Source organism: Manis javanica, chromosome 6 (assembly GCF_040802235.1).
Source record: "Manis javanica isolate MJ-LG chromosome 6, MJ_LKY, whole genome shotgun sequence".
Taxonomy (NCBI): Eukaryota; Metazoa; Chordata; class Mammalia; order Pholidota; family Manidae; genus Manis; species Manis javanica.
Window position 1 is genome coordinate 171,621 of NC_133161.1, and position 14,047 is coordinate 185,667.

A 14,047-nucleotide genomic window follows, 5' to 3' on the forward strand; every position below is an offset into this window, starting at 1 on the left:
TTGAAAGATACTTAATGTTTTCATCCTCCCTGTGGTGCATATATGGAAAGGCTTGTTTCTCTACTTCCCTTGCTTCCCTGGGCAGTACAGACAATCAGGTGGAGAGAGTCTGACACCACGTGGAAGCACACCTGCTGAGGCTTCTCCCCTCCCTTGCAGGTGCTGGCAGACATCAGAGCTGACAAAGACCAGGCCAGTGATGGTCTCTCCTCCTCCTTGCTGATCTTGTATTTGGATTCGGCGAAGAACCTTCCAGTAAGTAGCACCCTGGGTTGTGCTGGGTGCCCGCCAACTGGTGGCAGATCCCACCGTACTCAACTGCACTGTGTCACCTGTTTCTGTTGCGGTTTTCACTTCATTCCAGCCTGAGGGCAGCAGTGGACAGGGACACGTGTGTACTTAGTGTGGTCTGGGACTCATACGTATCTTCTGTAAGGGGTGCTTATGCATCTTACTAATTTCTCCAGGATGCTCAGAATTATCTGTACTATGGCATGTTTTGCAAAGAAATCTCCAATACACAAGGAAGGGGTATGCCTAGCATTTAGAGAAGAAGGTACTCTATAGAAAGTCACTGATCGTTAAATGCAGTTGCCTAAGGACAGAAACTGTCTCAGGCTCAGGAATGAAGTGAAGCAGCTCTGGTGACAGGCCAGAGTCCATCCTGGATGTAGCATGGCTCCCGGGATGGCAGGAAGCAAAAGGACACAGACGCTGCCCCTGAGCCCCTGTCGCTCACACGGCCCTCAGCCCAGAGCGTTTGCACCAGAGCTCTTCTGCTCTTAGAAAAAGCTGCAACGCGCAGCTCGTGCAGATGATGACCATAACCGCGGGGAAGAAAAGCTCCCTGCTCCTGTCCTGTGCAGCCTGCTGTGACCCCGCTCTTTGGGCGAAGCAGCCATGGGTATTGTGTTGGGATGGGTTTTGAGTGCCTGCCACGCATTCAGTAGTGCACCCTTCCTGCCTTACTTCTGCGTGTCAAAGGCCAATTTTCTTGAAAGAAAGACTACTGCTACCAGATGCAGGGTGTCTTCCCCTCGTGGTGGTAGTGAGTGCTCGTCTTTGGGGACAGTCCCTGTGTCCTCTCCCTTCGCTGCCCCCATGAGCACAGAGCATCTTGCTGGCACTTGGTGCTTCCGCATCCAAGTGTTTCGTGTTGGGTTCAGCCAGGCCTCACCTGACTGTAGCTGGGCTGTTGTGTATTCCGTGAAATACACACCCCAGTGATAGTGCCTTCCAGGGTTTTAAAATTGTGCATGACTGGGCTTTGCTCAAAAGCAAAGTAAATATACTTTGTACATTTGTACATTTTATTTAAAGTTTTTACAATTAAAACCCGATCAATTATCTTTTCATCCTGGAAAGATGTGGTTGGACCCCATGTGATTGTATATAGACATACTGTTCCTTTCAGTGAAACTTTCTTGACTAGTTTTAACTTAATTAAATTCTTAATTTTTCTTAAAGTATTACCTTAGCCTTTTGGCCATTCTTCCAATCTGAAGTCTGTGACTATTTCTGTTAAAATGTCAATTTGGGGAAAGATGTTTTGGGGGGGGGAGTTCATTATTGTTTAACCTTTCTACAAATTTCTTATACAGTAGAACCTTCTGTTTTTAACCACAATAATGTTTGCTCTAGAGTCTTTATAATGCGTTATGGAAGTGAATTTGTTGAACATTTTATTGGCAAGAAAGGATTAGGCATCTCCTTAGAACTGTGTTGTCACATTACATTGAAATTTGAGTTATGTCATGTAAGCAAAAAGAGAAAAACTGAGTTATTTGCCTCTATTGAAAGGTCACTGTGCATGACCTGTGCTCTGGTTGCCAGAGACAAAGGGTCCTCACTAAACCGCTGCCCTGCCGGGTGTCTCAGATGGGCACGCCTGCCATCCCCACCACCTGCGCCTGTGTGGGACCCTCTGTCTTTCGCACCCCTGTTTATTAGAGCTTCTGTGCATTCATTGACCATAACCCACCATTCTTTGCTTTCTCCTCCCATTTCCACTTTCCTAAGAGTAATACGAGGGAAACTTTGGGTGTGGCTACTTAAAAGCGAGGCGAGCGTTGGGACTAGTATTTTGTGAAAATACTGCCTCAGTCTATAGAGCACTATTTGTGAGTTATCCAGCATTGCTCTTCCTGTGTGGTAATGGAGACTGCTGGAACGTGGACTGGGACTTCTAACCACCCCCTCGACAGTGAATGACGAGGCATGCCTCCTGACCCCCGCACAACCCCAGTCACCGTGTGGTCCCATTTGTGCCTGTTCTGTGACTGTGACACCACTGTGGCCGATGTTGGTGGTCACGTCTGACAGTGAGATGAACACACCTAGTGAGTCACAAAGAAGCCTTGGTTCCAGAACTGCTGCTGGCCTGTAGAAAGATAAAAAGAGAAATTCTGAGGAAAAATGAAACCATAATGATTGAAATTGATTTCCTCGGGGTTCATCTCAATGTGAGATGTGAATATTTCGCTGCAAGCTTTCAAAAAACTTCCGTGATCTACATTCTCCTCCTGACCAGACACAGAAGTGTCAGGGCTTCGCTTTGATTGAAGTCCTAGCTCTTCCCCTGGGGAAGTGAGGGCGGAAACCCCGTTACTCTGAGGATCTGCCTTCCCCCTCACTGCTTAACCAGCCCTCCTCAGGGAGAAAAAACATGGAGTTTACTGCTCAGTTCCTCTAAGGAGCCTAAAGATTCCCTGGAGGGGGCTGTTGAGCGTTTCTAACCTGTATTGGGAAAGCTCATTTTGACCTCTTGTGTGTCCCTGGGGCCTTGTTCTGGGTACTGTTACTGTGCTTTTAGCAGATAGATAATCACTCTGGGGTTAGAGGAAGCTCAGTGGTTGGTTAGAAAGTCATGCTTCCTAGACTAATGAATCATGTGACTCAATAACTAGTGAGGTTCTTAAAGCTCACTTGGCCCTTGAGTCCAATAGTGGTGGCACTTTGCATTTCTGAGTAGTGTTCATTTCTACTTTGACACATATTCTTAGTCTACCCCTATTAAAAGTAGAAAGGGCAGCAAATCTTGAAGAACAGGTGTTTTGCCCCATTTCGTAGATAAGACAGTCAAGGCCCTGCAGGGCTGGGGAGCCATGTGTCACACCAGCAGGCGGTGGTGACCATCGTCTTCACTGCCCTCCAGCACCTGTTTATGGCCTTTTTAAGACAAAATGAGGTCTGTGTGCATATTGGCAGACTTTTCTATCACTAAAATGATGTTTTATTTTGGGTATTTCTGAATACATAATTGCATTATAAGCTGCTCTGAGTGACAGTGTGACTGGTACATACACTGTTAGTTGTCTCCAGTATCAGAGAAGCAAGGTTACTTTTTTTGCATTCTGTAACTATTCCTTTTAGAGGAAATATTTCTGACCTTGTGTCAGTATTTTTAAAATTGCTTTGTAATACTTAGCTAAGACAATGCTGGGTTACCAGAACTTCCACATTATCAAAATCACATACTTGCCTACTCACATGTAGGCATCAGCAAAACATTCTGTAAAATAAATTTGAACAGGTCAATTGCCCTTTTTTTCCCCATCGGTTTTCACTATGAAGTTAGATCACTGCTTTCTCTACGTCCTCCAAAGACTGAGACCATTCTCTTTCTAGAGAGGGTTTTGGACACTGCCAACCCATTGCTCTTTTAACCTCTGCCCACTCAGAACTGTGTTTCCAGCCTGAGTGCATTCCCACCAGTGAACGCTTAGCACCGCAGGACTTGCTCCCGTCCTGGAATTGGCCTCTTTGTATTGTAGACTCAGCATCTGCACTCCTCTCGATCAAGTCCTAGGCTTGCGTTTCAGACTGGAGCACTGAGGGTGTCCTCTGACTCCCAGTGGCCAGCTTTACAATTTTAGGCTTACAAGATAGCATGGATTTGCTAAGCACTGTCTGAGGGCTCTGCTTACACAGCCCCTTCAGTCTCTGCCGTCATGATCACTTTTCAGGTAAGGAAACAGCAGAGCTTGCGGGTGCAGAGTAGAGACCCAGGCTTTGCTAGTCAAGTAGCAGAGCTGGGATTGGAGCTCAGCTGTGTGACCCAGAGTCCACATCCTCACCCTTCCTGTCTACTCCCTCCTAGCGTAAAGTGAGTTTATTATTGCTGCATTAAGTTTGTAAGTTCAGAACGCTGTGTGTGGCGCTTCTCTGAGGTGCGTGGTGTTCATGCTAATGCCTGCCTGTCCACGAAGGGACTGGTTGTGTAATATGAAGACCCTTCTGTGTGAGGGTGCCAGGTGAGGCAGACGCTCAGGTGGCTGTCACTGCCTCCATTTGTGGTGAGTGGCCTGCGGGTGGAAAGTGCAGCAGTGCCTGAGGCTTCATGCTGACCCTGCCAGCACTCCTGGGGGACACAGCCTGTGCATGCTGGGCCTGTGCAGCGCTCCTTGGCCTCACGTGCTCATCTTGCACCCCTGACCCCACACGTGGCTTCTGCCCTCCTTTTGCTTTGACTGATGCATGTTAGAATATCACGTACGTTCACTACACGTCACATCTACCCAAACTGAGCTTTAGGAAGTGTTCCTGTGACAGGTGAAGGTTCTCAGCCTCACCTGCCCAGGCCCCCCGATACAGGTGTGGTGGGCCCAGTGTTCCAGACCTGGGCTGCTGCGGGGGTAGCCCGGGCCGAGCACCAGTGTTAACACCAAGTTAATTCCTTGTGCCAGACGCTTGACCTTACCTTCCATGACCCTGGCAGGCATGAAGGCCGCTGTCCACCTACTTCATTATAAAATATCCTGCTAAACAATAACGAAATACAACACAGTTTGTCATTTGAAGTTAATTACAACTAAAACGATAAAATCCTTCATCTTAAATGTTAGTACTTGAAGGCGTTTGCAAAGTTTTAAAAATCAACAAAAATAGGGCCTATAGGCCATAGCAGTAGAACTTTAAAGCCAGGAGGACCTTTTGAAATTGTCTTTTCAGCTTCTGCATTTTGTACTTGAGAAAGAACTGGGGGCAGGGTGGGGAAGGCCCATGCCTGCAGCAGTTTTTCATGAAGAGTGCAGACTTCAGCTGGGGGGAAAGTAGTGCCTGCTTCAGGACAGGGTCTGCCTGGAGAGCCATGCGGGCGCCTGTGGCCCTTTCCTTTGTACTCCGGATAAAACTTTAGTGTGATATGGTGGATGTTTTAAAGGCTTATTCAAGCAAAGAAGAGCAGATAGAAACCTTCCTTGAAGTGTCATGCGTGGGTTTTTTAAATCCCGAAATGGTGAGAGAGTAAGAGAAGAAATTGTAGAGGAAAACCAGATGTGTCGTGTTCATAGGTTAGTAGTTCATCTCATGAAACGCCTTGGGCGTAAGAAGAATTTTACAAATGATTGTCATTTTTTTGTGTAATTCTGGTGGTTTTCCTTTAAAGATGTTTTGTTTGTTTTCATCGATTTTCATGTCATTAACCTACGTGGACGCCTCATTGCATGTTTTATTAACCCTTGGTATATTCATTTTCTTCTGACTTGAAAGAGTAACCCATTAGAATTTAATCCTGATGTCTTGAAGAAGGCTGCAGTTCAGAAAACTTTAAAGGTAAACTAATAGTTTCCCTTCAAAAAAGTTAATTAAAACATATTGAAAGAGATGATGCTTTGGTGCTCATGGGTTTGTCAACGAACTGCCCCTCATAGTCACAGAGTCAGCAGTATCTGCTTGGAGAGAGCCTACTTTTGTTACCCACGAATTCATACATAGAAGAATTTAAGTCAACTTTGAAGATAAATTTTCTAAGACACAGTATGATATATTATACTTCTGTCCTGTTGGCCTTAGGCAGCAATATCTAAGGTCATTCTGCATCATCTATATTTTAATTGGATTTGAGTTTGTGAAAATGGCGAAATAGAAGTTGTACTTAAAATATTAATCAATTTTTAGGTGATAATTTCAAGGCATGCCTTGTGTACTGTGACTACCCATTTAAAAATCACCTCTTCCAATATACTGAGTCAGGGCCATGTCTGAGTCAGTGACTCCTGGCTTTTGATGCTGCTGGGTGTGGGTGACTAGCCTTAAGTTTCATTAAATGAGGTAAATTGGAAACTAAGCCCCACTCCCTAAAATGACATGACCATGTTTTTTCTGGCTAAATTGTTAAAAGTTTTCTATGAATTACAATGCTGTATTATTTTTTCTCTGATTTCATTTAATATCTTAGGCTTAAATATTGGGGGCAGGGGAGATTTTAAATTGTCTTAAAAAAATTTTATCCAAAAGAGTCAGGATGGTTTTTTTTAATCTGGTTCATGTAGAAAAACAAGTTAAATTTCAAAAATGAAGAGCAGTTGTTGCCACGTCCATCCCCCAAAACATTGGAAGGAGCTCTGTCAGCAGTCTCCTCTCCCTCTCTGATATCTGGGGCTCACTGAGCAGCGCACTGTGATGAGTAGAACACAGGCTCTGAAATCAGACGGCCTGCATGTGAATCAGCAGAACTCACCAATGTGACCCACTTGACACAGCACAACGTTCAATCCCTATTGATAGCATGGAGGCGATACAATCCTAATTGGAGTATAGAGTAAATTAAGTAAGATCATAGGATAATATGTGTATTTTAGTTGTTACATTATCTCATTTATGTTTAATAACAAAGTTCTGGAAATGGCATTATGCCCATTTTATACACATGAAAATGGAAGTTCAGACAATGGAATGTCAAGTCTTGTCATCAGTGGTAAAGAGCTAAGCTTTAAATACAAGACAGACTGACTTAAAAGCTCATACTCTCATTATACCTTGGGTCTCTGACATGTGCTGATGATGCATTTTGAATATCACATCATGGTAGAAAACGCAGTGATTTAACTGTTTCATAGAATCTAAAGTGTCATCCACTGTAAGATCCACCATTATCTTCTGTACCATCAAAAAAGAAAAAAAGTTATCAGTTAAGGTTTATTTTATACTTTGAAAGAATTTCTAGACCTTGGACACATTGTATGGCACCCACACATGCACACACAGGAGAATGTCGGCAAAACAGGTGGTTTAAGGCAGAGACACTCTGGCACTACTGCCCTCTACCCGAGGGCAGGCACACACAGTCATCCTGGAGTATCACCCTGTTTCCATAGGTGGTGGAAAGTGAAAAAAAAAGTGTGTCTTAAAATTGAGAAGATAGAGTAAATCTCTAGGAATGAATGGCTACTTTTTCAGAGATGACGTCTTAACAGTCAGCCTCTGTACCAAACTCAAAAGTACAAGTTTAGCAAGTGGCTATCTGTACCCCTCTAGTACTGATCCTTACCGATTCGGTACTAATTCTGCCTGCGGCTCCACAATGAGAACCCCTCCTCGAAGACCCAGCTGTGACTCGGCCTCACTCTAAGTACAGGGAGGCCCTTTGTTTGAAGGGGTGGTGCTCAGAGGAAACTTCAGGCTTCTAGTATAAACAAAGGAGAAAATATTTAGGGGAAGATGAGCATTCTCTGCTACAGAAGTCTATATAGCCTTGGGTATTTTTTAACAGTATTTACTTCATTTTGCAGAGTTCATTCACATCAAAAGCAGAAACCAGACAGTAGACTACCACAGTTTGTTTGAGCTAGTGTGTTTTATTCCAATAGTCATATGAATTTGACACCTTTTTCTGTCATTGCTGCAGTGTTGAGGATTGATTCTAAAAATTTTCAACTAAAAACATTTTTTGTGGCCTTCCAATTAATTTCCACCAACATATGTATTTAATTGCATCTTCTTGTGGGGCTGAGTTATAAATAAACCTCATATCCCATTATGTTGTTTTCTTCTGTCAGCTGTCTGTGCTAAAGTATGCTTTTTATCACGTTTTCTTATTCCTGATTTTTCTCATTATATTTATATCTGCTTCATTTAATGCACTTCTAGATTGATGTTTATTCTTCCAGTCAAAATTACTTAGCAGCTGGTAAGCAAGATATCTGATAGCTACATATTTGAACAGAAGGTACTAAGTTAAAAATGTTACATTGTGTCTCTGACACTTTGTAGTGTTTTTATTATTGCAACCAGGGGACTGTTTTGTTCTAATGGAAGTACAGTTGACATGTAGCAGTGCATCAGTTTCAGGGGTACACCATGGTGATTCGCCAGTTAGACACATCATGAAATGTTCGTCATGCTGACTGCAGTCCCACGTGTCACCACACAGTCACTGCAATAGTATTGACTAAATTCCTATGCTGTGCATTATAGCCCCGTGACTGACTGACTTTATGATTCAAAGTCTGAACCTCTCGGTCCCAGGGGACTTTTCTGAAGTATTCACTCTTTACATTTGTCCTTTCTCATATTTTTCTGTTTCCATTTACTGCACTTTATTCATTTTGTTATCCTAGTAAGAAGTTTGAAAGCTGGAATTCACATTGAAATTTTTCAGAAGATTTCCATTTGTCCAGAGTAGCTTGCTTTAAAAAAAAAAAAAGACATTAACATTTTTAAATTGTGTGCAAAAACCAGCTTTCTTAATTTACTTTATGGTAGACACAGTTATGGCTTTGGGATATGCTTAACAGTTGTTTCCAGTTAAAGTGTTCCCGGATGTCCCCTGTAACTGAAGTAGCAGAAGTCAGTAGAAGTGACTGTTACTGAAGGATAATAACTGCATTTTTTGTGAGCCCCATTTCAGGTGTATGTTTCTTATTGTGTCTTTTTGTCTTTGGACAGTCAGGGAAGAAAATGAACAGCAGTCCAAACCCTGTTGTCCAGATGTCAGTCGGGCACAAGGCCCAGGAGAGCAAGGTAAGATGCCAGCGTGCCGACACGCTTTGGATGGCGCCACCATCTCAGGTGGGACTGTTGCCAGGGTTGGAGGGAAGGGGGTGCAGGGGTCCAGCCACTGATGTATCTTTCTTTTATTTTCTCTAATCAGTAATTTCATAGACAACCAGTTACTTAATTTGGGGAAAAATATATTGTTCATTTTTTAAAATAACATTAAAAATGGCTTATGAATATGCTTTTGCTTTATTTCATGGGTAGGTGACATGGGATCAATTTCTAAGTTTCCTTTGAATGTTCTGTAAATATTTTGTTTAAAAGACAACCACCAGTGCTTCAAATTCAACAAATACAAATTATATTCAAGAATTGAATAAAATACATTAATTTAGAATAAAATTGAATAAGAGGTCTTGTTGGTGCTGTGGTACGTTCTGCTCTCCCACCATGGGAGGAAACGTTTTGGGAACTACGTAAAGCTACAGGCTGTTCTCTTTGAACCCGGCGGGAGCTTCCTACCTTGCAGCACTGCATGGCCCCGGGGCACAGCAGAACAGAGCCTAGCCTGGGGCAGGCTTTGGAGGTGGGCGGGGGTAGGTGGTGGGTCACCGGTGGGTTCCGTAACAGCCGATTTCCTGACACAGTATGCTTTGGCATGTCTCTCCACAGTATGCAACAGAACTTGCTCAGTAAATGTATGTCTTGGACTTTAATTAAAGTCGTCCTAAGCTTCCAAGCACAGTAAATGGATAAACAGTACTGGCCGCCCTTTTCCACAGAAAATACCACAGAGCTGACATTTGAATATTTCTTCCAGATTCGGTACAAAACCAGTGAACCTGTGTGGGAGGAAAGCTTCACTTTCTTTGTTCACAATCCCAGGCGCCAGGACCTTGAAGTTGAGGTATTATATTTGCGTTTTGTAATAGATTTGTTGAGAAAAAACCACATACAAAGAACTGCACGTAAAGCAGCCAGTATACAGACCCATCACCAGAATCAGTACATCTTTGTCAAACTTATCCCAGAGTATTTCATACTTTCTGATACTGTAAATTTTAAAAATTTGTATCTTTCATTGATTGCTACTAATATCTAGAAATGCAACTGAATTTTGTATGTTGACATCAGATTGTAAACTCTGTAAACTTAATGGTTCTTGTAGCTCTTGATGGTTCCTTTGGAATGTCTTCTGCCTGGCCCCCCGTTTCTGCACAGAATGGCACTTGGAGTCTGACGACTTGTACTCCATTGCCACCTACCCAAGCCCCTGGCCTTTGGTACTCCATTGCCACCTACCCAAGCCCCTGGCCTTTGGCTCTGATGTTTCACTCTCATGTTACACCATGAAGCTGATGCTTGAGAACTTTTCTTCTGCTCCAAGTGCTAGTTTGCTGAGTGCTTTTGTCATGATTGGATGTTGATTTTCTCAGAAGGCTTCTGCAACTATTGAGATAATGATACAGTTTTTCTTTTTAAGTTTATAATTATGGTGAAATACATTGTCTATTCTCAGATGTTAAACCTTGCAAACTTCATTTGGTTTTCAAGACCTAACATGAGAAAACCTAGCAAGCAAACATTTATTTGGAGAGAACCCACACTTAGTCATGAGGTTGTACCTTTTTATGTGTTCAATTTAATTTGCTAAAATTTTGTTAAGAATTTTTGCATTTTAGCCATAAAGGGTACTTGATCTGTAATCTGTTTGCTTGTAGTCCCTTCTCCTGGTTTATATACCAGGCAGTGCAAGCCTCACGGGATGAGTGGGGAGTGTCCCCTTCATTGTCTAGGAGAGTCTGTGTGGAACTGGGTGGGTTTTGCTCACATGCTTCTCTGGAGAATTCACCAGCAAAGCCTTCTGGGCCTCCTGTGGTTCTCTTTGTAAGAAGGTATTTAAATACAAATTCAGTGCCATTAGTAGGTACTGATCTATCCAGGTTAACTGTTCTTCTTGATGATTTTTGGTATTTATGTCTTTCAAGCAGTTTATCTACATTACTGCATTTTTTAAAACGCACGGTCCTCGGTACTCCTTAGTGTCCTGGAAAGGTAGAGGCCTCCTCTCTTGCTTCTGAGGGAGTATGGCCTCTTCTTTTCCTGACCAGTCTGGCGAGAGATAAAACTGGTGAGAGGTTTATCAATTTTATTTTCTTAAGAACCAGCTTCTAGTTTCATTGATAGTCATTGTCCTTCTCTGTTTACTTCCTCACCGATTTCTCCTCTGATCGTCATTATCTCCTTTCTTCTGCTCCCTTTGGGTTCCATTTGCTTCTGTTTTCCTAGCTTTTGAAGGTGGAGGCTGGATGTGAGCCCTTCTCTGACGAGCTGGGCATCTGGCTGACGGGGTCTTGAGAGCTGCCGCGGCTGCATCCCACACATGCCGATTCCATGTAGCTGCTTTTTCAGTCTTCTCAAAATACTTAATGATTCCCCTTTTAGTTTCCTCCTTTGACTCGTGGGTTACTAAAGATCTGTTAGTTTCCAGGTGTTTGGGGATTTTTCTTCCTATTGTTCATTCTAGCTGAATTCCACAGTGGTCAGATTACATCCTCTGTATGACTTGAATGTTAAGCCTGGAGGCTGGTCGCCCAGAGGACGGCCTCTCGGTGGGCGCTCCGTGTGCCCGGGGAAGCCTGCTGCTCCTGGGTGGGCATTGCGTTCCACGAATGCCATCGAGGCCAAGGCCAAGATCGCTTGACCCTGCTGCTCAAGTCTCTGTGTCCTCACCGTTTTCTGTCTCCTTGTTACGTCAGTCACTGAGAGTGTGGTGTCTAAGGCTTTAGCTTTAAGACTGAATCTGTCTGTTTCTTCCTCTCAGGCCTCAGTTCTTGTTTCATGTACTTTGGCCGCTGTTACTAAGCACATAAACCCCTAGGGCTGTTCTGCTTGCCCACCAATGAGCCGTTCCCTTTATCATGTAAAAGCCTCTTGTCAAGATACTCTCAGCTCTGTGATCTACTCTGATATTAATATATATATTAATTAATATATTAATGACCTTTCTTGTGATTGGAGTTAGCACAGCTTATTTTTCCCATCCTATTGCTTTCAACTATTTGTAACTTTAGAATTAAACTAGGTCCTTACAGACAGCATACAGTTAAGTCTTCCTTGTTCATCTTATCTGCAGTCTCTTCCTTTGCATTTTGGCATCTAGTTCATTCCCATGTGCTGTTATTGTTGATGGGTGGTGGCAAATCTGCCAATGTGTTATTTGTCCCATTTATTCTTTATTCCGTTTTTCTCTTTTTTTAATCTGATGTCTCTTGGGTGAATTGAGCACTTTTATAATTCATTTTATCACCTTTTTTGCCTTATTCGCTATACCTCCTTGTTTTGTTTTTATTTTTTTTAGGGGTTGCTCTAGAGTTTATGGTACTCATTTTTACCTTAAGTAGTAAGCCAGGTCTCAGAGAGTACTAGAACCTTCTGTGACTTACTTCTGCCATTTCCTCTCTTCCAGACTTTGTGCTGTGGTCCTGTTTTACTTATGCATGTGTGTTTAACCCTACAACACATTTTGTTATTTTTGTTTTAAGCAGGCAGTTGTTTTTAAAGAGCTTAGAAGAAACAAAGCAGTCTTTCCAATTTTGCCACACATTGTCCCTTTGCAGTGTTCTTCCCTCCATGGCATGGATCCCAAGTTCCTCGTCATGTGATTTTCCCTTGCCTGTAGGTCTTTATCAATTCCTGTGTGTCTGTTCTGTTGGTGATGAATTCTTTCAGCTTTTGTATGTCTGAAAAAGTCTCTTTCACCTTCATTTTTGAAACATATTTTCACAAGATACAAATTTTTTGGCTAACGGTTTTTTTTTCTTCCACTTTCTTCCATCTTGCATTGTTTCTGATGAGAAGTCTGCTGTTGTTAAGTTTGGGAAACTTCTGGCCTCTGCTTCCTCACATTTTCCCCTCTTTACGTGTCTAATGTGCTACCAACCCCATACTGTGATCTTTCATCTCAGAAGTAGGATCTGGATCATTCTCCCGAGTCTTTCCCCCACACGCTCATGTGTGCTCGTGTGTCTGACAGCTTTTAGCACCCTCTCACCAGTTCTGTCATCTGTGTAACTGCTGGATCTGCTTCTGTATGTGAGTTTTACCCTCATTAGGAGTCACATAGTCCTGTTTCTTTGGTTGCCTGATAATTTTTCATTGTAATTTTATATTCCAGAATATTGGGATTTTTGTATTCCTAAGTATTTTGGAGATTTGTTCTTATTAGCAGTTGAGTTATTTGGATATATTCTGAGCCTTTTGAGGCCTGAGCTAAACTTCACTGGGCAGGCCTGACAGCTAGTCCTGCAGCCTGTGGCCTCACTAGTCTGATGCTCTGGGTGTTAAGAAATTTCTGCCCTCTGTTTGGAAAGGATACTGCCTGCTGTCCTTAGTGCCCTGGGACTTGTCCTTACTCCTCCTGGAGCACCTTCCCTGGCCTTGAGCGGTCTGTTCCTGCACACATCTGAGCAGCTGCAGACACTCGCCAGGGCCTTCGGTGCTCTCTATGGGGCTCCTCCACACTGGGGGACCACTGGCCTCTGTCTGGGGCCCTAGTACTGGCCATAGCCTGAACTCTCCCAGCCAGTGCCACACCAGTGGTGGAGCTCCCCCACTTGCTCCTGCATCCTGTGTCCAGTTCCCTTTGCTATCCAGTCGGAGACCTCTCATCTCATGTCTGCTGGGTGTTTTTAAGCTAATGTAGGATGATAAATTCATTTCCTGTTACCTGGTCATAGCCAGAGCAGAAGTCCTCTGCATGTTTTAAAATACGATGTATATAAGTCACCTCCTTAGGCAGAATTAGGGGAGCTTCTCGGAGGTGTGCCTTCTGCTCTCAGTGGCAGGCTCCCTGCCACCTCTCTCACCCCACTTTAGCTTAACAGAAGTGCTGTTCCAAGTGCGTTCATCCCAGTGCTGAGCATCTGAACAATTCTAGTTCCCATACTTTCCTCTTGGCATGGCCTGTGTTTCAACATTCAGTCCTTGTGAGGTCAGAGGGCCTCTGTTTTCTATTTTGCTTGACCCTGAGGTCTGAGGGGTGTCCTGCTAGGCAGTTGTCACTCTCCTTGATGGTGCCAGTCAGTTGCACATGCCCAGCCTGCTTCATTGTTCTGTTTGTTTTATATTTTTACATTCTGTTTAATATAAAATATATCTGTCTAGCTACTTTTTCCTTCATAAATCGCACTGTTAAAATATCTGGTTACTGGATCTTGAATTTTTAAAATTGAGTTCTGTAAACACTGTCACTTACATAATTTAAATGCTTTCATGATTGCAGCTTAGATTAGCAAGCAGGCCTTGAGGTTTCATGTGTAGTTCGCTT

The 14,047-nt window shown here is 43.2% G+C and overlaps 1 protein-coding gene across 3 annotated transcripts in view; it reads left to right on the forward strand.

Moving 5' to 3' along the window:
- Positions 1 to 14,047, forward strand: part of ESYT2 (extended synaptotagmin 2) — an 85,881-nt gene that overhangs the window by 60,465 nt on the left and 11,369 nt on the right. For 2 of the 3 annotated variants that reach the window (XM_036999195.2, XM_073238116.1), the window contains exons 13-16: positions 160 to 255; positions 5,491 to 5,553; positions 8,668 to 8,742; positions 9,539 to 9,625. In XM_036999195.2, the coding sequence (XP_036855090.2) occupies positions 160 to 255; positions 5,491 to 5,553; positions 8,668 to 8,742; positions 9,539 to 9,625 (321 nt within the window). The remainder of the gene's footprint in view (positions 1 to 159; positions 256 to 5,490; positions 5,554 to 8,667; positions 8,743 to 9,538; positions 9,626 to 14,047) is intronic. The other variant, XM_073238115.1, reaches the window with a different exon arrangement.